This window comes from Suricata suricatta, chromosome 3 (genome assembly GCF_006229205.1).
Source record: "Suricata suricatta isolate VVHF042 chromosome 3, meerkat_22Aug2017_6uvM2_HiC, whole genome shotgun sequence".
NCBI lineage: Eukaryota > Metazoa > Chordata > Mammalia > Carnivora > Herpestidae > Suricata > Suricata suricatta.
The window spans coordinates 51,734,165-51,759,508 of NC_043702.1; the positions used below are offsets into that span (position 1 = coordinate 51,734,165).

Genomic DNA, 25,344 nt, shown 5'->3' on the forward strand with positions numbered 1-25,344 from the left:
TGTCTTACATATGCCTCTGTGTTCTTAAGGACTATAAAAAAATGGAAAGAATGTCTTCATAATTTTAAGGTAAAAACAGTTTCAGAATGGTTTACTAATGTTGTGTAGGGCAATAGACATACTAATTTGCCTTTTTGTTCCTTATAGCAACTAACATTATGAAATATTTGAGAAAACCCAAAGCATAATTCTCTCTTTTTTAAAAAATTTTTAATATTTATTTATTTTTGAGGGGGGAGAAGGGGCAGAGAGAAAGAGAGGGAGAGAGAGACACACAGAATCTGAAGCAGGCTCCAGGCTCCAAGCTGTGAGCACAGAGCCTGACGCGGAACTCGAACCCACAGGCCATGAGATCGTGACCTGAGCCAAAGTGGGACGCTTAACCAACTGAGGCACCCCAAGAATAATTCTAATAGAAGTTCACTTTTTTTTCTTGAAAGAAAATAAACTTGTAATTTTTAAATGGAAACACTTTCGGTTATGGTGAAGAATATAGCAAACAACCACATGTAATAATCATTTTACTCTCTTATTATATTACATCCAAAGCATTTGGCGGACAGAGAACACTCCTGGTAGGATATTAAAAATTAAATCATTGCAAGTGGGACCCTCTATCATCTGGTAAATAAATTAATTTATAGGATCATTGAATTACCTATGATTTTTCACTGAGCTACAGGTTCAGTTACTTTAATCTTTTCCCTATAGACTATTCCATCCCAGGGTCTAACTCACCTCATAGATTTCCTAAGACAGTTTCATCAAAGTCATTGTCCACATTTTACTCGGAAAACATTTTTGTACCACTGATAATAATTACACTAGATCATTATATATTTGTGTGGCTTTCTATCCTTCAAAGAACTCAGACCTTGGAACATTTTAGTAGACCATGATTATAATTCAATTCCTATTGTCTAGAGAGAGTTAGTAATGGAAGAACTGAGACTTGAATTAGAATCTCCTAACTTCAAAACTCATGTTCTGGCTTGTCCACGTCTTTGGATCTTTTTGTCCATGTTACCTCCCACATCATTCAGAGTGAACAAAGCTCAATCAGAAATCTTTTGTGCTCTTTTCTGGAAGCATAGTAGCCAATTTTCAGCAGAATCATTACATAGAAAGAGGAAATAATTTTTTGAATGTGTAAAATGGACTTCTACAAACAATATCTTTGTAACAGAATATATTTTAAAAAGTTATAATTTCTTGTTAGCAAATTTTAAAAACCTGTTCCATTCAGTAGTCTACTTGTTCTTTGAGAAGCAAGACAAATGCTATTATAATCACTTTATTTTTAACCAAAGATAGTATTAGTAAATATAATAAATATATTTTAACTCCTAATTACTATCAGAAGAATAAAAACATTATACTCTCAACCATGGCTCAAAGTTTTAGAATTTTTAAGTTCTGCTATCTTCTTTAAGCAGATTTTTAAAAATACATATAAAGTAATAGTTTCCTCCTATTTTTGTAGTGGAGTATGATGTTACATGAGAATTATAACAAGAATGAAATGGGATTCTGTCATATTCCAAAGTGGGATACTTGCCTGTTGTATGTTATTTTTTTTAATATTTTTTAATGTTTATTTATTTTTGAGAGAGAGAGACAGAGCATGAGCAGGGAAGGGGCAGAAAAAGGGAGACACAGAATCAGAAGCAGACTCCAGGCTCTGAGCTGTCAGCCCAGAGCCTGACACGGGGCTCGAACCCATGGACTGTTGTTAGGTCATGACCTGAGCTGAAGTCGGATGCCTAACCAACTGAGCCACCCAGGTTGCCTGTTGTGTATTAAATCGTACACAATAAATACACTTCACAGCATTCATTTAGTGGCTGTCTTGCCTTCTACCCCACAACTGACAAAGTCTCTCTCAGTGTTTACATGTGAAGAATAAGCCAATAATTCAAGACACTGTTTAAGCGAAATTATAAAGAGACATGGTAGGGAAGGCAGATTTTAGATCACTGATACTTTCTGATGGGCTGTATGTCAAGGATTCATGTCTGGAGAACAATGATGTTAACTCTGCACTTTAGCAGTTTTACTTTACAGAGTCACTTTGAGTCACTTACAGGTAAAAGACTCTGCCAACCAAAACAGCAAGGTTTAAAGATCTCTCATTCTTTGCCTAGTTACCCATTAATGCTGACTTCCACCACTGCCACTCCACCTTCAGCCATTTGTCATTTAAGACCGACTTAGATATCACCTCCTGCACAGCAGGTTTTCTTTGATCTGCGTGTCTGCATTAAGTGCAATATATGCACTAAAGAGCACTGGATTTGAGGAAGAGGATAAACAAAATAAGTAAAACAAAAATACTCTAGTTCCCAAGAAACTTCTAGGAAATAGAATTTTAAAAAGACTAGAAAAGGCAAGATAACAAAAACCAAGAAATATAGGCAAAGTAAAAATAGTTACTGAACCGTACAGTGTTATAGAATAGCCGGAAAGAATGGTGGGATTTTTTTGTAGCCCAGTGGAGCTATTTTCATTAGTTTGTTTTCTACATTGATTACATTTGCCAAATGCCTCATGGTCATCGTTTAATTACTGTACATCATGTTTTGGTAGCTACCAAAATATATGTAATTATTTCTATGAGAATTAGAATTTCTCATTTCCTTTACTATGGACCCAATTTTTATCTTCATTCAATCCAGATAGTACTTGGTATTTAATATTTGGTATTTAACAAACATGTAATATTTGGTGCTTAATTTTCCATAAAAAGACACTGCCTCAGAATCAAAATAAATTGCATACTTAGGATGGATAGTATCAACTTATTAAAATAAAATAAGTCTGTTTAGAAGCTGTATCTATACACATACTGTTATGGGCTGAATGTTTGTATCCTCCTCCCCAAATTCATATTTTAAAGCCCTAACACCTGCAGATGATATTTAGAGATAGGGTTTTTGAGAGGTATTTAGGATTAGATGATCATGAGGATGAGTCCCTCATAATGGGATTAACACTTTGAAGAAGAGACCACAGAGAGCTTTCCCTCTCTCTACCATGTGAAGACAGGGAGAAAGCAGCCATCTGCAGCCTAGAAGTGATCTCTCACCAGGACCTGACAATGTTGGGACCCTGATCTCAGACTTTCAGTCTCCACAATTGTGATAAAATATATTTCTGTTGTGTAAGCCACCCACTCTGTGGTATTTTGTTATGGCAGCCCAAGGAGTCTAAGACACATGCAACTTACATATTGTATGTGATAATAATAGGTCAAGTTCCTTTTTAACAGCCACATACCGGGTACACACACAGATGTATTTGTGTGACTCTCCAATGGCTAGAGATATAATCACGAGCCACCTCAAGACCACAGTCTCCTATCAGTTTCTTTGCTGACTGGCAGATATTTTCCATGCCTACTATTTCAGATGTCTTTTTGAGTCCTGCCTTGGTTTTGCAACTGCTCTAGGGAAGCACGAGCTTTATTGCAAGAGGCTCAACAATCTTATTTTTGTGAAAAATAAACTGATTTTTACCACATACCTTGAAATTCTTTTTTCTTGACACATGAACAAATATGTGGAACAGAATAAAGATTATTTCTAAGCATAAAGTCCCAAATCACTGTATGACTCTTTGAATCGTCCATGCCAATCTGTGAAATATCTATACATCTGCTATTTGTCATTCTAAACTCTTTGAGATTCTAGGCCATTCACAATTTGGCAATCTCAATGAATATTTAAAATTTTTCTTTCTTGGGGCACCTGGGTGGCTCAGTTGGTTACAGTTGGTTAAGCATCTGACTTTAGCTCAGGTGGTGATCTCACAGCTTCTGGGTTAGACCTCTGTGTCGGGCTCTGCATGGACAGCTCAGAGCCTGGAACCTGCTTCAGATTCTGTGTCTCCCTCTCTCTCTGCCCCTCCCTGACTTGTGTTCTCTTTTTTTCAAAAATAAATAAACTTTAAAATTTTAAAAAGACTATAAAATTTTCTTTCTTGTACCAGGAATGATAATATATCTATCAAGGCGGTATAAAATAAATTGGAAATCAAAATCACATTTATTTTGCTATTAATTCATTCCATGTTTCTCATGAGGTTTTACTGTAAGTAAACCTGAAGTAAGCCAGAACATTTAATTTTTAAATCTATCTTTAATACTTTTACCATCTAATGAAGTCTTGATTAAAACATTAAGCATTTAAACATTTTATTTGATGTTTTCTTTAATTTAAATAAAATATTTTATCTCTGCTAATGTAACCAACTGTGATTTTTTTGCCACGTAGTCTTCTTTTTTTACTCTAGTAATGCTTTGCTATCATTAAAAAGTTATATGTTCCCTATTTCGTAGGATATTAGTATGTCCAACTACTTGAAATGATGCATTTGTCCAAATAAAAAATAAAATAAAATAAATAAAAATAAAATGGAGAAGAAAATAAATTCAAAAAAGAGAATATGGTTGAATTTTTACTTTCATGATATGCTTAAAATATATTGAAGGTTCCTATTCTTCTCTATATTCTAATGAAATGTATATTAGAATATACCAAGTTGAAGTTTCCCATGGTTACTGAAATTTACTTAAAGAGGGGGAGGGTGCTGGCCTGTTGTTAGAATTAGAAAAGTGAACAGCAACACCCTAGATCATTTGGAAAAAAATGTATATAGGAAATCTTTGAAATGTGGTATAAAACTAACAAATATTTTGTATAAATATTTAAGCATAAATTCCTGCCTAGAAATTTTTACATCTCTATTCAATATGATGGAGAAAAATTATGTAAATATGACCTCAGAGCAAAACAAACTACATAGTGACCATCTATCTATACTATTGTCTCCCTCTCCTCTTCAAACTACAAGCATAACTTTTAAAAATTTAAGTCATGTCCTTTGCCTTATTCTAAAGTCTCAAGATTTATCTATTAAAGACTTTGTGTTCAAAGCTCCCTTTTCACTACTCACTGTTGAAACCCCTGTAGAATATGTAGATATTATTTATAACGGTATATATACATGTATGTTTATATAATGTATGGTCATATGCCTCTCTCTCCTGAAATAAATTATTTGTCTAGAGCATCTAGGAAGAGGCATTCATTGACAGCCAGTCACTATGTCGATGCCTGCCAGTAACTGTGCTAAGAAAGAATTATTGTGAAAGGACAGAACTGCTCACTGTCTGATAGATGTTACTTCTTCCTCTTGTAAAATTCACCTAAACATAATAAAGGATACTGTTCATAGTTAATAGTCAACTCAGTTGGTTAGGCTGCCAAGAAACATCAGATTAAGACTTTGATGGGCCCTTATGTAGTAAGGGAACACAAGGTTTCAGAAGCCTGTGAAAAGAGACACCTATAGTCCCACCACGCTATGTCCTCTTGCATGTCCCTTTCATTATCCCAGTCTCAACCTCACATGGCTCTGGGACCTCATCTTCAGTGCTAGAGTTTCAAGGATTATGTGTACTTGGAGGGTACATCAGATTTTCTGGCAAGACAGGTCTTCAGTCTTGGCGCTGTCCCAGCACAGCATTTTTCAAGAGTAGAGTCAACTTGGAAAAAGTGTCTATGTCAGGCCATCTTCTTAAAATAATTTATTTTATTCTTAACAAATCTCCAGTTAATTAAAAGAAGAAGAAACCAATAACAACCTTGTTCTTAGCATCTCTCAGTGACCAAGTCTTTAAGTGCCAATGATAAAGTAGGGGAGCTTAATAAATATAAAAAGATAGCAAAATATTATTGTACCAAACATTTCCTATAACCCCAAATGTTATTTCTAAAATGGTTGCTCTATAAACAGTAATTGATCATGGTATTTTCTGAAAAGCTTTTATCAAAAATATGGGAATCCATCCAATAGCTAACAGACTGGATTTGTTTCTTTCTCATTCTTCCCCCCCACCCCTTCCCTCTAGATTCTTGTATTCAGAATTAGGTCTTAAAACTCTTTGGGGGAAGGAAAAACATGTTTTGGAATATTCTACTCCCCTTACTTTTAGAATTGTCATTGAGGGTGCTAAAGATGAATTGGAGTGCTATTTAGCAATCTGTGAAGTTTCAACATCTTTGCAGAACCAAGTAGCAATCTTGGAAAACTATATTTTTCACAGATTTAGCTGTCAGTTTAGATGTTCTTACCTTCCTTTTTATGTTCTGATGCTTGAAAACAGATTGGGAAAAACTTAACACTTTATTTTCATGGAATTCTACTATCAGAGGGCTTTAGCATGTTTTCAAGACATTCTAAATTAATTCTTTTAATACGCTCACATATAAAATAGGCTACATGTGTCATTGTTTTACCCTTTTTGCAAAATGGAAGATTGAAGAATATAATCCAGGCTTCACAGATCTTCTAGTAGGTAGCTCTGCCACTGGAAAGGAAAAATAACTAAATATCAGATAAGGAAGAGCTATTCTCCACCCTAATTTATTTTGATTTTGAATGTGTATATTTCTAACAAGTTATTCAAGAGGGACATATGTTTTTTGGTACTCAATAAATCCATGTGGCTCCTAAAGTCAGACTGAAAAACTCTCACTTGCAGTGTATTCTATTTATTTTATTTTTAAGGATTTTTAAAATTTTTAATAGTTTATTGTCAAATTGGCTTCCATATAACACCCAGTGCTCTTCCCCACAAGTGCCCTCCTCCATGACCACCTCCTCCTTCCCCCTCTCCCTCCTCCTTCAGCCCTCAGTTCATTTTCAGTATTCAGTAGTCTCTCATGGTTTGCGTCCCTCACCCTCCCCAATTCTCTTTTCTTCTTCCCCTCCCCTTGGTCCTCAGTTAGGTTTCTCCTGTTAGACCTATGAGTGCAAACATATGGTATCTACCCTTCTTTGCCTGACTTTTTTGCTTTGTGTGACACCCTGGAGGTCCATCCATCTTACTACAAATGGCCATATTTCATTCTTTCTCATTGCCATGTAGTATTCTGGTGTGTGTGTGTGTGTGTGTGTGTGTGTGTGTGTGTGTGTATATATATACCACATCTTCTTGATCCATTCATCAGGTGATGGACATTTAGGCTCTTTCCATGATTTGGCTGTTGTTGAAAGTGCCACTATGAACATTGGGGTACATGTGCTCCTATGCATCAGCACTTCTGTGTCCCTTGGGTAAATCCCTAGCAATGCTATTGCTGGGTCATAGAGGGGTTCTAGTGATAGTTTTTTGAGGAACCTCCATACTGTTTTCCAGAGTGGCTGTACAGTTTACATTTTCACCAACAGTGTAGGAGGGTGCCCATTTCTCCACATCCTTGCCAGCATCTATAGTCTCTTGATTTGTTCATTTTAGCCACTCTGACAGGTGTGAGGTAGTATCTCAGTGTGGTTTTGATTTGTATTTATCTGATGATGAGTGACGCAGAGCGTCGTTTCATGTATCTGTTGGCCATCTGGATGTACTCTTTGGAGAAGTGTCTGTTTAAGTCTTCTGCCCATTTCTTCACTGGATTATTGATTTTTTGGGTGTGGAGTTTGGTGAGTTCCTTGTAGATTTTGGATACTAGCCCTTTATCTGATATATCATTTACAACTATCTTTTGCCATTCCGATGGTTGCCTATTAGTTTTCTTGGTTGTTTCCTTTGCAGTGCAGAAACTTTTTATCTTGATGAAGTCCCAATAGTTCATTTTTGCTTTTATTTCCCTTGCCTTTGGGGATATGTTGAGTAGGAAACTGCTGCGGTTAAGGTCAAGAAGGCAATTTTCTACTTTCTCCTCAAGGGTTTTGATGGTTTCCTGTCTCACATTCAGGTCCTTCATCCATTTTGAGTTTATTTTTGTGTATGGTGTAAGAAAGTGATCTAGTTTATTTTTAAGTAATCTCTACACCCAACATGGGACTCAAACCCACAACCCAATATCAAGAGTCACATGCTTCACCAACTGAGCCAGTCAGACATCCCTGCAAGTGTATTCTATTTAGAAGATAGACTTATCTCATCAGTCTCATATTTTTTCTTATTGTGAACAGCTTCTACAGCCAAGTAAAGGTGTGAGTATTGTAGTAGGACACATATCTGATCTCTTTCACAGGTTTATGGTTTATAGTAATTAGAGGTATATTAAGTCTCCAATAACTATAAATATGTGTCTGGGTCTAATTTATCTTTTTTTTAATGTAGACACTAAACATTCATAGTATGTAAATTGATTCATTGTCATATAATCAAACCCAAAAAACCTTCATTTCCCAAAAGTGACCTGAAGCTATCAGAGGCTAAAATGATTAGTAACCACCACTATTACATAGTATATACTTATCAGTTTTGAAGTACTTACCTCCTGAAGAGGTGGTGGCATTCATTTAGTCAGTCACTCATTCATCTGTTATATTCCATCTCCTCTGGAATGTTCTCTGATCTCAGAGAGGTAATTCTGCTTGCCTGTTCCAAAGTAGACCCCTAGCAGTCCCAGGGGGAAGCAGAAGACAGGGTCAAGGAGAGTGAGCTACTTCTTTGCACAGGGAAAGAGCATCAGACTGGGAGCCAGAACACTCACCATACCTGGACTCATTCTCTTTGATCTTGAGAAAGTCACTTCACTCCACTTTTCCTCATTTTAAAACTAGAGGTGATAATAGCTTCCTAATCTATATCATTATATCATGAAAATTTAAGGATTGAGAATATGACTGAATATGTAGAAAATTTCTGATATTTAGTGTGAGTCTATGAAAAAGTCATAACTATACAACACATCACCATATTATTTTTTAAGATTCTATTTTATTTTTTTAATATAACACAATTTATTTTTTTAACATATGCAATTATTTTCCATCATTTACTTTAAAGTAATTGCTACACCCAAATGTGGGGCTCAAACTCACAACCCCACAATCCAGAGTCTAAGCCAGAGACTAAGAGACTAAGAGACTAAGCCAAGCAACCAATTGTATCATCATATTATTTTTAACAATCTAAAATTACATGAATATCAACTGAGATCATGTTTATGAAAGGACTGTTAAAATGGCAAAGCTATATTCTTATAAATAATATTAATATTAATATTTCTGTCCCTTTGATCTCATCCTCCTAGCCAATTACCTTAAATAAACTACTTTATATTCATCACTGGGACTGGCTTTGTGCATAGAGCAATCCTAATTACAGTAGATTCTAAGGATATATACATGGCTAAGACCTGATTCTTGATTTTAAAACATTTACATTCTGCTTAAGGTAATTGTGCCGGATACTAAGCAAGTACTCAATTTGCATTAGCTGAATGACATAGTAGTAGGGCGTACTAGTCTGAGTCACCTGACTGCCTAAAAGAAATGAAGGGAGGCAATAGCCGAATTTAGAGGAGGGCTAGGGAGAAGGTCTAGAGTGGAGGTGGGGAATAACCATACTGGTTTGGCTGGATTCCAGTTTGCCTTTTACTTTCAATGATATTTAGACTTTAAAGGCTATGGATAAAGGTATTTTGAACCAGAGAGCTGTGCACTTATGACACATTGTCATTGACTCCTAAGACGTAACAATGTTGTCTCTTACATTTTTAGAATATGGTTGACTTCCAAACATAGAACCTTTGTTCTCACATTATTCATTAAACTAGTAGTAGTTAACATAACAGTTTAGAAAAGATTTTAAATCTAGTCATAGAAGCCTACATATTAAATTATCCTTCATCTATCGATAATGGAAATTCATTCAATACTAAAAATTCTTTGGGCTTTTGACTCTTAGAAATTTCCACTGACTCTGTGCCCCCCTTTTTCCTGAATTTCAGTTGCCAAGCCATGAGAAGGACCCACTTAACCTGTGTTCTGAGCAGTGGCATCTAACTGTAAGTTTGATGCTTGTTAAAAAAAAAAAATTGTGGGGCACCTGGGTGGCTCAGTCGGTTAAGCATCCAGCTTTGGCTCAGGTCATGATCTCACAGTTCATGGATTCTAGCCCCGCATCAGGCTCTGTGCTGACAGCTCGGAGCCTGAGCCTGGAGCCTGCTTCAGAGTCTGTGTCTCCCTATCTGCCCCTCCCCCACTCACTCTCTGCCTCTCTCTCTCTCAAAATAAAATAAAGACATAAAAATTTTTTTAAAAAACATTGTATTCTATCCCAAAATACTATATAGACATGGAGTATACACATGCCTATGAAAAACATTTTTTTCTCAGAATACAACTATCAGCCCAAATAAAAAGTTAAAAATTTTATAAACAAAGATAACCATAACTATATAACTAATAGCTAATAGGAACAGCAGAGAAATGGATCAATCTTTATACTTCTATGAGGAGAAAAAGGGTTTCAAACAGATATGTTTTCAATCAGTGCCTTCATAGAATAACTTCCTAGCAAAACAGCCTGTGGCACATAGCTCATCACTCCTTGCGCAATCAGACATTCCATTGTCTTCAGAGAGGGCTCGCTGCCTCACAGGCCTGGCCCCTCTAATGGGTGAGTAGCTTCTGAAGAAGCATTGTGACATCCGGATGTGGAGTACTTTGAAGGTACAGGTCTCGGCAACCACCATTGTGTTACAGAGCAAGAGTTATATCTGAATCTCCTGGGAATCGGTCATCACAGGAAATTATCAGCAATTCATGGACTTTCCTTTTTGCGTTTGCTTTGGCCTCGAGGGCAATCACAAAAGATTACAGTCTCCATTTCAGCTTTTATATCACTGAAAAATTCTTCTCTGCCAAGAGCATGATTGATTTCTAGAGGCCAGCTTTTAACCCCAGCTTCAGGAGGCCGGTTCCACTGCAGTGGTTTGGTCACTGCCAACAATTGTTATTGGGATATTGTTCTGTTGTGAGGCAGAAATGTGGTGATTCCTGGATAATTATACAAAACATTTTAAATAAAGTGACATGTCTGCTTCTTGTGTTGCTAGGAATAGGTATTTGTCCAATTTTAGTAAAGATGTTAAAGGCTGGGGGAGACAGAAGGTGAATAAAAATTTCAAACGAGGGTTATAAAGAATTGGAAGTGCCAAACAGCCTGATTGGCTGATTTTCAGAATGGAAAACAGAATAATTTTTAAATATTTCTGAAAACCTTCCTAAGGAGTAGATTATAAATACAAATGGTTTTGGCTTTTTTTTAATGTTTTATTTATTTTTTTTGAGAGGAGAGAGACAATGCGAGCAGGGGAGGGACAGAGAGAGAGGGAGAGAGACAGGATCGAAGCCTTTCTATAGGGCTTCACTATAAGCACAGAGCCCGACGTGGGGCTCAAACCCACAAACCATGAGATCATGACCTGAGCTAAAGCTGGACACTCAACCAACTGAGCCACCCAGGCACCGCTGGTTTTGGCTTCTTAATGTTAAAACTTTTCATGAATCTTACTGAGGGATTCTAATTTCATGACAACTTGTTATGTGGTGCATGTAGGTTTTTATCCACGGCTTGACTAGGAAATCTTGATGCAATATATCCATGGCCAAAATATAAGCAAACTAGACACATATTTTATGTGGTGATTTCATTTGCTGTATTCATTTTTCTTTTATATATATTGCCTTATTCAGAATATATAGATTCTGAATCTAAAGGGCTTCTGTATGTTTGAAACACATCTACTGGGGAAAATAGCTTTGCTTAGAAAAGACTACATTTCCTTCCAAATTCAGGAGAAAAGGCAGACAGTTCATTCAGTTCAGACTACTTTTAGTTTGAACGGCAGCCTCCTCGCAATCACCTAAAAATAATTATAAATCAAATGGATAAATGTCAAATGTCAAGCCATACCATTAACAGAGCCTTATTCAAAAAGCAATTATCACTGCAGAGAACAGAGTAGGACATAATATGGAAGCTCTTTATTTTACTTTACAAGTATGGAAAATTTTGTATAATATAAATGCAGGGTTGAACCCCAAACCTTTTTTTGCTGAGAAGAGTTAATATGTATACACATATACATTTATACAAAAAGGTAATAGCAAGATGAATATATGATATAAAATATTTTTTATGTTACCTGTCCAGATAACCACTCCAGGACCACTTTCCTAATAGAAGTCCTAAAATGTTAAGTTATAAGATAAGCTTGCAAGGAAGAGGGCCAGTAAAATCCACATTGATATAGTCATGGAACCCTTAGTTGGGAATTATGAAACAAGAACAGATAAAATACAGGATGCTCAATTAAAGTAAAATTTTAGCTAAACAACAAATTGTTTTTAGTATAAGAATATCCTATCCAATGTTTGGCACATATGTATATTTTTACTAAAAAATTATTTGTTGTGGTTTTTTTTAATGTTTTATTTGTTTTTTAGAGGCGGGGAGGCAGGCAGAGAGTGGGACAGAGGATCTGAAGCAGACTCTGTGCTGAGAGCAGTGAGCTCGATGTGGGGCTTGATCTCACAAATCATGAGATCATGACCGGAGCCAAAGTAGACTCAACCAACTGAGCCTCCCAGAGGCACCACCAAAAATGATTTGTTGTTTATCTGAAACTCAACTTTAACTGAGCATCTTATATTATTATTTGCAAATCTGGCAACTGTAGCAAGAGATCTGGGTTCTGGTCTTAGCTGAAGAGGTTCAAGCAACTCACTAAAATTCTCCAAATCTTTTCTCATTTTCAACTGAGAAAGCTGGATTAAAGTCAAGCTACTGGGTGTGGGGCCTGGCCTACCAGTTTTAACCAGCACCGTTTTCAGTGTTGTATTGAATTTCCAGTTAGGATTCTGTTTTGCAGGTCATAGGGTTCTGGGGCTCAAATTAAAACAAATTAAAAAACCAATTTGAAAATGTAGATGATCTCTGACATTTCACCACTGTGTAAGGGGAGCAGAGCAGGGAGAGTAAGAGCCCAGGAGGCCTGGCATTGGAGCCCTGCAGACTGTGGCCTTGGGTGGAGCCTTATCAGTCCTCAACTCTCAGGTGTCTTCCTGGCGCAACAGTTAGAAACGTGTTGTCCTGAATTTGGGGAAAAAACATCCCATTTCCACGTTGCTTTGCAGAATGAAGAATACATCCAAACCTGCCTGGGTTTCCAATTTTGCACTTCTTCCTGCCTAATGGGGTTTTCTTTTCATGTTCCACCTTTTTACTTTGTGTCACGGATCTGTTTTGCCTCAGCATCGGGATATATCTGATTAGTTACTGAACAGCTTTTCAAACTTAGCTTTGACAGAATGGTTTTGAGAGAATTCAGTTAATGTATTTGGCTGTTCAGGAGGTGTATTGATTTTTAAATCAAAAAAGCTTATCACTTCCCTAGTCTCTTGGAAAGCCTTTATAACATTTTTTTTAGCCTGCTTACCAGGACACAGGCAAACATATTCTTACTTATTTGTATGTGGAGACTTCACGCCAATAACATTTAAAACTACATTTGTTAGTATCAGCAGGTAGTCTTTGGTTACTTGTATGGCATATTTTTATCTCCTAAAGTATGAAGAATTTTATTTTTTGAAAAGATATTTCTCAGACTTACTTTTGGCACTGAATTTTATGTTACGGTAATTTAATCTGGGAGACAAAGTTTTGGAGGACGTTTCTAAGTCACTGTTTTAAAAACAAATTGAAAGGTCAAGAATAAAGTGCCTATCTTCTATCTCATACATATTAGCCTATACTTCCAAACTTCAGGATGGGATGTCTTGTTCCAATGTACTATAGAATAATCGCTTCTTAAAATCTATCCTCAAATGAATCTCTTTCTTATTGAGTATTTTGCACATCTATTGAAAAGCTATTCTTTGGTCCATATTCTCAAAATATTCTATTTCTCTTTTTTTATTTTTAAAATGTTTTTATTTATTTTTTAGGACAGAGAGCACGTTCAAGCATGTGCAAAGAGAGAGATGCAGAATCTGAAGCAGGCTCCAGGCTCTGAGCTGTCAGCACAGAGCCTGATACAGGGCTTGAACTCACAAACCATGAGATCATGACCTGAGCCAAAGTCAGACGCTTAACGGACTGAGCCACCCAGATGCCTCTCTATTTCTTTTTCTATTTCTCCCTAAGAAGACACAATACTAAATGACAAAGGAAACAAGCCGTGAGATCATGACCTGAGCCAAAATCAAGAGTTGGATGCTTGGGGTGCCTGGGTGGCTCAGGTGGTTGAACATCTGACTTCAGCTTGGGTCATAGTCTCACATAATTTTGAGTTTGAGCCCCACATTGGGCTCGCTGCTGTCAGCAAAAGAGCCCGTTTCATATCCTCTGTCCCCCTCTCTTGCTGCCCCACCCCAACTTAAGCTCACTCTCTCTCAAACATAAATAAATAAACATTAAAAAAGAAAACAGTTGAACGTTTTATCAAATGAACCACCCAGGCACCCTAAGCTGTTTTTGAAATATGAATATTTATCGAGTTATTGAGAAATATACTTTGAAGGTAGTAACTTTTTCACAGAAAAACATATTAATAACATTTATCATTTTATTTCTTCTTTGCTATTAAAATTCATAGTAGAGCTAAATTCTCATTAATTTCCTAAAAGCTTCCAGGTAGTTTTCATTTTTTCTTTAAAAATTCTAAAATTTCTTACATTCTGACATAAGGGCATCTAACAGTTTCATAAAAATTTTTTGTTACCTTATCTTTGACAGATGTTACAGATCTTTCATATCTGTCTGCACCCACTGGCCAAAAAATATTTTAGTTACAGGAACATCAAATCTTAAAGGTAATACAAAAAACTTTCAAGACCTTTCTTCACATCCTGTTGGAAAAACGCCTCTGCTAATGGTTTCCAGTCACATCTAAACATTTGCTTATTTAAGAATGGAAACAAAGAAAAGCTCTGGGTTTTCTTAGGAGATGTCATTCTGCTCATTACCTTAATGCTTTTTCCCTGCATTGACAAGGAGCAGTTACTATTGGAGCTGAGGGTGGTCTGGGCATCACAGTAACCAATTAGACATTTCCAAATGCATTGTTTAACCTGAATGTGGGTAATATGCAATAGAACGTTTAAATTTACTCATCTCTTATTTGAATAGGAACATCAACACCCAAAACGTTGCATATGTGTGTCCATGCAATGAAGTGTGAGTGAACCTTCAATTAAGTCTCATAACCCATCACAGACATAAATTGAAAGTCTTATTTGCAAAACTGAACTTTTTGAAATGCTCTTTGAAGTGGCTTCTTAAATTACTCAGCAGCCTAACTACAGCTTTGCTGCATCACTCTTAATCCCTGGCAGCATGGAAAATCACCAGGCATGTGGAGCCGCCAGGAAAATGGAACATTTTACATCTGTACTGACCACATTGGTTTCATACAAGGATCTACTGTCAGAATTAGACCTGCAGCTTCCGTAGGCACCCAGGTCTGAGCTTGCGGCATCTCCCACTAACAAAGTGACTACTGTCTAAAAAAGAACTTAAAATGTATTCCTTCTACTCAGAATAATTTTAAAAATTATCTGTCAAAAGTGTTAAACTGGCTTTCCACTAAAGAGAAATCACCCATTCATTTGCTTTTAGTCTCTTTGCTTTTACCATTTAGTAACTCTTTAAAGTTCTAGAAATGTTAAAAATAAAAAATATTTTTTATTATTTTAGAGGGGGAGCATGTGTGCACAAATGGGGGAAAGAGGCAGAGGAAGAGAGGCAGGAAGAGGGAGAGGAAGAGAGAGAGAGAGAATGAGAACCATAACAGACCCCACTCACAGTGTGGAGCCCAACTCAGGGCTCAACCCCATGACCTTGGGATCATGATCTGACTAAAAAATCAAGAGTCAGTCCCATAACCCACTGAGCCACCCAGGCTCCCCCAAAACCATTTTCTTGTAATAGCTTCATAGCTGTTAGATCATGGACCAAATATGTACTTATTTTAAAAACACAAGAAAGAACATACTCATTTTGCTATTCACTAGGTACCAGGCCAACTGCACTGTGCAGAAACCCACTAAGAAAGTTTCTAGGTGGAAGGCATCTAGCACTTAGCCCTCATCTTACAGAACTTCCAAAATGCGGATTGCTTTTGTTTCCCTTTCCCTTGGGAAATGATGATGAGCCTAGTGGCTCTGACAACCAGCTGTTACCTTGGTACTTGGTAGTTAAAGGATCCTCTGAAGGAATCTCACAGACACTTTGCACGCTGAGAACATGCCCCTTACTTTTACCAGCTGTATGATTCTGAATTCTATATCAAGTTTCCTAAATCATGGAAGCATGTCATTGTTTTCACATATTTGGTATGGATTTATATGCAAAAACATCAATCAGAGTTGTATCAAGGACAACCAAAATGTTTTTAGGAAATATCTGTGGTAAAATATTGTAGGGTTTTTCCCCCATTATCCTATCTGAAGGTACTTACAACACTCTGACACTATCTTATTTAGTACTTCAGATATATGGGTCTTTTCAACTACAACATTGTATTTTTGAAGCCTGGTTTGTCATTGTATGTCCAATTCCTAAAATAGTGCATGATAGCCACCTAAAAACCCTTGTTAAATCAATGAATTTTCAAGAAAAGATAGTGTTTGTGCAAATTGCAAATCATGCAGTTATAAAAGTGTGATGTGTTGGAAAGGAGAAAAACTTCCCAAGGACTGTCTAGGTTGATATGAAACACTTAACCTCCAAAAATGTTGCATCTTTTACTATCAGGGTGATCTTGAAAGGGGACAGTATTTTAAGGCAGAAACACAAATCTCTTAGCATTCTACATTTCTTTTTATTCTTCCAAAAATAATACTAAGTTGGAATTTCTCCAAAACACTCCTGGAAAATACAGTTTAATTTTTCTTTCCAAATAGATCTTCAAAATAGATCACAGGGTATTTTTCCTTACTCAGTCATCCTTTCTGTCGATGAAATATACAATCTTGTTTGATGAGTCCCAGAGCTTTTCAATGAGGGTCTGACAGTATAGAATTTCAGTGAAAGATATCAAGCTTTCTAAATTCATTTAAACAAAAAAGGGGAGAGGGTTGAGGAATTTCTAATTTGTGCTCTACTCTGATTGGCTGCTTCAAATCTCTGGGCTGACTCCACTCATATTTTCTATAGAGAATATTGACCACCACTAGGGAGACTCTGGAAAGGGATCCTAGGATTCCATTTCATTCCTGCACAGTCACATACTGCTAATTGTTAACCAGCCTCAAAATACTTGGCAGCCTACAATATTTGATAAAGAGGTAGTAGTAGTAGTAGTAGTAGTAGGAATCATTTTATTGAGACTAAGATACAGCATGGCCTATTATTTTCTTAGGTATGTGTCTGGATGACTGGTTAACTTTCCAGTAGAGCAATGGTATCCCCTTGTAATGGGGACACAGCTGATTTGGTTTGCAAGTCACAGCCAATGTGTGGTTTCAGCAAAAAGCTGGGGCTATGTGGGGGAAGCACCTTTCCAAACATGTAGCTCCTGGTTGAATCATCAGTCAATGGAGAGAGTGGCACACCATTTGTCTTCCTTTCAGCAATAGTGATGGCATCCCTGTGGACCCCTGTCAGGGTGCTCTGGGTAGGAGAAGTGTCAGCACGGCAAGTCTCTGCATTTACACATTCCAGATGCAAAATGCAGGTCTCATGGTAGCGTGCAATTCCAGTGTAATGTTCCACATGGTTTACTTTTATTGAGCTTTCTGATTTGAAATCCAAAACAGTACAAAGCTATATGGTTGAGCTGATGTTGCCAATGACATTCAGTTGTTTCTATTTCTTGATCTTTAAGAGAAAAAATGTCTTTGTGATAGTTGTGTCCGTTTTGTTTCTATTTACATTTTCAAGGATTTGAAAAAAGCAAAACAATAATATTAAGGCATGTGGTCAGAGTATCCAAATATAAAAGGCAAGGCCTCTTTTGAAGAAACTGCTGAGAAGTATTACTCTTCAATGATGTAGCTATCACTTATAAGTGTGTCACTTCATTATATTTGACATTCTAATGAGACCCTATTGTCACATTCTTTTCCATGACTCTGGTATTGAAAAAGGAAGGGATGAAAAATTCATTCTTTCTGTACTATTATAATATGGTAATATTGCACTTAAAAAAGTGGGGCTTTGCCAAACTTCCAGAAAGCCCTAAGTCACAAGGGTTTAGTAGTTGAGGTCCTCAGGGCAGTAAATCGAGGGCAGGTGTAAATGATGACCATCTCCTACTGTATGTAATCTCTAAGTGTTTTTTTCTGGGTGCAAGCCCAATGGTTACAAAGAGGATGGGACAGCCTGAATTTTTACACAGGGGTCTCCTGAAGTTACACAAGAAATGTACTTATTCTAAGAGTGACATAAATGGATCAGAAAGAGAAAAACCCAGACTTCCCCTCTTCAGGAAGCTTACTTAAGCATTAAGAGGGCCTCATGTGTAGTTAAGTAGACAGCCACCCTTCAGGCTGCAGAAGCGCTAGTGACACTCACCCTTTCTCATACCCATCAGCACCACCCACTCTGCGTGTCATCCCTGCTACGGGTTCCATTAGCAGGGAACAGCGTGGGAGAGTCTCCTGCCCGAGTCTGAATCCTGGATTCAGACCTTTGGACTCAGGGTGGCAAGTTATTACATCGCTCAAAGCCTCAGATTCCTCATTTGTAAAGGAGAATGATAATCGTATCTGCCTGGTGCAATGGTGGAGACTGCACAAAATAATCCCTCAGGGTAATTCCTGGCACAGGGTAAGAGCTCTGTAAATCTAAGCTGCTCTTATTATGAGGTTTATTCTTGTTACTCCACAGCTAAAAAAGGAATTGAAAGGCAAATACCCCTGGGAGGATAACACATTGACGTCACTGTTAAAGGGAGGATCTTGGATGCTTAAAATGTGAGAAAACCAGAAAATAGAGGAAAGAAACCCAAAGTAGGGGTGGGGTAAAGAAGACAGAGTTTAAGTCGCTTCTTTCTTCAGTCTCAGTTTATACTGTTGAGGGTTTTTTTTTTCATTTTTTAACTTTTACGATTATAAACATGTCCTTATGTTGGACTCATCCTACCCTATCTAGTCTGGAACAATATCTGACATATTAGGCCTGCAGAAATGTTTGTTGGATGACTGATTTTTATTTTTATTTTTTTTAAGTTTATTTTTATTTAGTTTGAGAGAGGTAAGGATCAATCAGGGAAGGGGCAGAGAGAGAGGGAAACAGTATCCCAAGCAGGCTCTGCGCTGTCAGTGTGGAGCCAAATGCCGGGCTCAAGCTCACAAGCCATGAGATGATGACCTGAGCCAAAACCAAGAGTCAGTCGCTTAACTGACAGAGTCACCCAGGCATCCCTGGATGACTGCTTTTTTTTATCGTAAAAGTCCAGGATGCTTGGCTGACTCAGTCAGTGGAGCATCTGACTCTTGATCTCAGGGTCATGAGGTCGAGACCCACATTGGGTGGTTGTGTGTGGCAATTACTTTGAAAAAATAAAACCTTTAAAATAAATAAAATAAACACATGTTAAAAGTAAAAAACCCAGTTTCTACTTCTTTTTAATAGAAAAGCTCTTGCCTATTCTATTGTATAATAAGTGCTTACTAAATGCCTTTCAGAACATTGGCTAAAATAGATGGCTAAGTTTCAGATGAAATTTCTTCATCTTTAAAAATAGTACAGATACCTGGCCACTTAATCACATTGAAGAACACCTTGTACAATTCTTAAGCAGTCGTTTTGCTTTTTAATTGGGTGGTGCTCAGTTTACTCGAATACCCAGACCCACTTGAGGGCTAGTGCAGTCATTTTAAGACTCTTTCAAGAATATAGATCATATTTCAGGCCTCTTGAAAATTATTGAGATAGTAGGGACATTTGTATTTCTCTGTTCTTTGCCTAAAGTCCCCCCTAGCAAAATTACCTAGACTCTAAATATCATCGAGAATGAAGCCATTTGATGATGTAGCTCCATTCAGTTCTCTCTCCACCCACAGCACTCCTCCCGCCGTTCGTGACGTGTGCCGTGTTTTTTCCCCTGCGGCTAAGTTTCATTTGCAGCTGCATATTTTTATGTGATAGCCTACACTGTGAAAATGTATATTACTTTGTGCTGTGCTCAATGAAAATAATACTTTTCAAAAATTCACAGAGATTTGTGGTTCCATAATCCTGGTAAATACAAAGATACCTGTTTGCTCTTATTCTGATATTGAAAATATAATAGATGGTGTGATAAGGTCAGCTTCATTAATTCATTTATAAGTACTATGATATAATAGTTAACTTGTCCATACACAGCCCTCAATTATCTCCTCAACTCCTGATAATAGCCACAACCCCATCTTTCATTTTTATTACCTACCAGTTAATTGCACTAATAGGTTTTGCTTTTCATTTCTACATGATTTTCATTAGGAAAAGTGGCAAGTGTTGACTCTTGCTGCTTTTTAGTTAGTAAGCATTTCAGGCTTTATAATTCGAGATGAGCAAAGAAAATGAATTTTTTTTAATTTCATATAAATGTGCTTGCTAGCCTCAAAATTCCAGATGACTACTTCTAACTTTTACTTTTTTAGACAAGAAGAGGCTTATTTGGGACCAATAAATTCTGCCAGGTAAGGAATATTGGTAGCTAGAGCTATTTGGGGTTTTTTTTTTCCACTAAAAAAAAAGCCTTCTTCAGCATTATTTACAAATTAATCACAATTTTCTCAATCCATATACAGCTTTCTTGTGCAATGTGAATGAACATGAGCTAACTTAATATGAATATTTAACAAAGCATTTGTTCATTTTAAAGTGATATAAACATTTTAATAGAGATGTTTGAAAACACTTGTTTATTTTGAATAATCAAATGTCTATGAGAAAGCCAATTGATTCTTTAAAAGAAAACTGTCATTTAATTGTAATATCTCCAATAGTTTTTCTGAGTATTCTACATATGAGATCATTATGATACATATATATACTTTATACTAAATTGACCACTTGCATATATCACATTTTAGGATTTATGAGAATGTTTTATTCACCCAGAACATTTTATTCATCCTGAAAACTGGAGATTAAATAAAAGAATCACCACTAATTTAGTTATCCATATCTCATTATATTTGAGAACTGACATGCATTTGTGGAAGAAAAAATTATAAAAAATATAACTTAGTATAAATTAACATCATAGTTATTTTCATCTAACTTATAGAGTGTTATAGAAATGCTAAGAAAAGAATTCAGGATTTTATCACTTGATACTTTTAGGAATGGAGAGGAAAAAATTGGAAAACCTTCTCTCTATTATTCCATGTCTGGATCCCACAGAAATGACTCAGGTACTTGTAGCTGTTGTGTCCAGGGGCAAATACTCAAAGTATCAGTTAGATAATATCTGTTTCTAGATATCAGCTAAGTTAGCAAGTGGAACAATAATTTTTAAACAATTTAAAGTTTTCTTTCAACTGAATCATGTTCCCCAAAATGACATTTGAATAAGAACTGTAGAGGGGCGCCTGGGTGGCTCAGTCACTTAAGCAGAAGATCCTTGATTTCGGCTCAGGTCATGATCTAATTAATGGTCCATGAGTTTGAGCCCCATGTTGGGCTTTATACTGTCAATGCAGAGCCTGCTTTAGATTCTCTGTTCCTTTCTCTCTCCACCCTTTCTCTCTCCACCCTCCCCCACTCACGCTCTCTCTCTTTCTCAAAAATGAATAAACATTTATTAATAAAAAAGGAAGTATAGTTTCATGTTTTACAAGGGGATAAAGGAGATTTAAGTGTATAAATCTGTGAGTAACCTAAAAAATGAACTACAGTTTTATTTTCTAAACTTTTTAGATTTTCTTTACCTAGGAAAGTTTTTTAATTCTCCTTAAGTACACTTAATACATCAGTTATGACCTTTAACAAAAGAAATCTCTAGATTTTCCAGTAATGATATTTTACATTTAGTAATTAAATGTAACACTCTTAACAATTTTGTCTTTTTTAGGTTTTAAATCATCACACTTAAAATTGACTTTTTGGGAGTGCATGTAGTTCTATAAATTATAACACGTGTAAATTTATGTAACCACGACTACAGTCAAGATATAGAATAGTTCTGTCACTTCAGATGAGTTTTTGCTCTGTCTAGTGGGAATACATCCTTCTATCATCCCTCTTAAACTCTTAGCAAAAAAAATAGACTAGTATTCAATAATTCTGTAATCCACCCTCTTTCCTAATGTACTTAGTTCTTCTAATTGCTAATTTTGTATTTTGTTGATTTGTATTCCTCATCAGGGATGGTATTCATTTCTCCTCTCCACCAAATATCATAACTAATCCAATCCTGACCTTAGGGGATTTCCTACCTGATGGTGTCAGTGGATCTTTCCTTATTCATGTTCCATCTGTTTATAAGTCATGCTTTGTTCATCATCCGCATTGTTTTTTTACCACCAGTTGTCTGATGTTAATGCTGGAGATTATCTGAAGTACACAGAGAATCTCCGCTCTGTCTCTCTTTTTATAGGCTCTGCAGATAGTGTTCTTAGGTTTTCCCAGTATTTTCATGGCTTTATGCCACACTTTATCCACAGTTGAGTAGTTTCGTCACCATTAATTTCTTTGCATATGTATGGAACATGCAAACCAAAGGAAGGAATGTCAGAGGTTTTAACTCAAAACTACTTGAGCGATATTGAAACAAAGGTTGCATGTTAACCAATCTGCTTTGGGTACTTGAGTGTACAGTTGTGACATGCATTGCAAGTAGGATGATGTGAATCGATAGCACATGAAACATATTATTTTAACATAAAGATCAGCATTTTCTATGTTGTAATATGAGTCTGTCATTGATAATTTTGCCATAAATCAAAAATTTAGAAACTTAAATATATGTGGAGTAATCATCATTGATGTCATTTCAGACCATCTTATGCATCATCTATCTCCCCATATAGGAAAAACAGTAACAAATGAATTTGGACCCTGGCCTTTTAATCTTAAATTTTCTTGCTTTATGATTCTTTTACGGTTTTTCAAGGTTCCTTTATAGGTATAAGATCTCTTGAGATGTGGTGATTCTCCTGTGATGTTGGGTGGGGGGTTATTATTTCAAACCAGTTTTTTGTCCTTGTTTTTAATTCCTGGAAACAAATGCATTACTGTTGAATGTGATTCATTATTATCCCTGTTTAGGAACTAAAAGTTAAAACCTTAAGGAATAATGTGGATACTTCTACTTGCTCACCCTGTTGTCTATCCTTTGAAGTTATAAATTGACTATCTTATCATTTGCTTTTCAGATGGATCCTGTGCAAAAAGCAGTGATTAACCACACTTTTGGAGTCTCCATTCCCCCAAAGAAGAAGCAAGTTATTTCTTGTAATGTCTGTCAGCTTCGCTTTAACTCGGATGTGAGTATCACCTTTTCATTGCTCTCTGTAGTCTGTCAAGCTGAAAGTGTGATTGTCTTGATATGTACATCTGGATATGTTCTTCATATTTACATGCCCTCAAGCAGCCACTCTCACTGGTGGCCGGCTTTCGTTACTGTGCCAGATTTTCCAGGGATTCGGACTCAACATAGAAACGTGAGCAATAGAGTGGTTAATATCAAAACCCAAGAATTTCTCTAATCTGTCTCACCTATATCGTCTTGCACTTAATCTCACCAATTATGTTTACAAAAATACTTAAATAGAAGAAAATATTTTTTAAAGTTGAAAATGCAATGAATGCTGAAGAAAACCCTTGTCATTTCTCTTTATAACAAGTGTCGCATTTTATGTGTGCATGCCAAATCATATCAAATACCTGAGAGAATAATTTATTGTATAATTTATATTTTCCCACAACATGGAAATGTAGGGAAGTCCTTGTAAATTATTTTATCTGGCCAGCATAACCATCCTGCTAAAAAAAAAGATAAAAAGAAAAATATATAAATCATTTATTAAAGTAGATTTTAAAATGTAGACATAAGATAATATGAAATTAAGATAAAAATATTAGAATGCCCATAATACCCAGTTACCAAGTAAAGCCAATGACCAAGGCAAATCTGAACCTGGAGCTGGATATTACATGTGTTATTTCCTAAATTACTCCACCCCAGAAGCATTTTCCAAAGAACATGTTTCAGGATCCATGTTTTTTGAAAATACTAAAATAATAAATACTCTTATTTACATATGCCATTAAGTGATCTTTTGATAATTCTACATAGGAAATATAATAAAACTTATAGTCATTGGAAAAGAGAGTGATTTTGTCATGGTTAACTTGATATGTAAAAGTATATTTAATGTGACTTCCATTAAAGGTCAAATAAATTTTTTTCACACTTGATAAAATCTGCCTCAACTCCCTATTCAAGAATTAAAGTGTTTCTAAGAAATTGAGAAATACATGGTATCAATTCATTTGAAGTCTCAATATTTTCATCTGTCCCCATATTCTTCTATAGACCCTGAACAATCCCAATCAAAATCCCAGAAAGCTCTTTGCAGAAAAAGCCAAAATATTTCTTAAATTTCATAGAAAGGAAAAGCCCTATAAGAGCCAAAACTTAAAAAAAAGGAACACATTTTGAAGACATCCACATCTTGATTTCAATAATCCCCTTAAAACCTACAGTAATAAAAACTGTAATATTGGTAAAAGAATAGTATACATGTTGATCAATGGAACAAAACAGAATTCAGAAATAGACCCATGGCTATATGATCAGTTGATCTTCAACAAAGTTGCAGTGACAATTCAATGGAAAAAATCTAATCTGTGCAATTGGATATCCACATGTAAATTGAAGAAAAGAACCTGGATGGCGGTCTCACGCAAAATTCAGAAATTAACTCAAATGGATTATATGTATAAACTTAAAAGTATAAAACTTCTAAAAGAAAACAACGGAGGGGCGCCTGGGTGGCTCAGTTGGTTAAGCCTCCGACTTTGACTCAGGTCAGATCTCAAGTTTGTGGGTTCGAGCCCCGCATCAGGCTCTGTGCTGACCACTAGCTCAGAGCCTGGAGCCTGCTTCAGATTCTGTGTCTCCTTCTCTCTCTGCCCCTCCCCCTCTCATGCTCTGTCTCTCTCTGTATCAAAAATAAATAAAACATTAAAAATAAATAAATAAATAAATAAAAGAAAACAACAGAGAAAATCTATGTGACCTTGAATTAGGCAAAAATTTCTTAGGAAACAAAAAGTATGAGCTATAAAAATATTGATATATTAGGCATTATCAAAATTAAAAACTTCTGCTCTTCCATGACACTCTTTTACTGTTAGGAAAATGAAAAGAAGGAAAAGCTACAGACTGGAAGATAATAATGTAAAACATGTTTTGTATACAAAAAATTTAAATAGCTTACAACTCCATAATTCATAATAAATGGGCAAACGATTTGAACAAGCACTTTACCAAAGAAGAAAAAGGAATGACAAATGAGTATGCAATACAGTGCTCAACATCATTGGCCATTAAAGGAGTACAAACCACAATCAGATACCACAGCACCTATTAAAAT

General features: G+C 36.1%; 1 protein-coding gene across 1 annotated transcript in view; it reads left to right on the forward strand.

Moving 5' to 3' along the window:
- The window catches only part of ZNF385B (zinc finger protein 385B), a gene marked incomplete at its 3' end in the record, with an annotated part of 313,134 nt that overhangs the window by 230,198 nt on the left and 57,592 nt on the right, over positions 1-25,344 (forward strand). Inside the window, exons 4-6 of the mRNA XM_029933294.1 lie at positions 9,750-9,806; positions 20,398-20,436; positions 23,119-23,229. Coding sequence (XP_029789154.1) covers positions 9,750-9,806; positions 20,398-20,436; positions 23,119-23,229 — 207 coding nt within the window. The remainder of the gene's footprint in view (positions 1-9,749; positions 9,807-20,397; positions 20,437-23,118; positions 23,230-25,344) is intronic.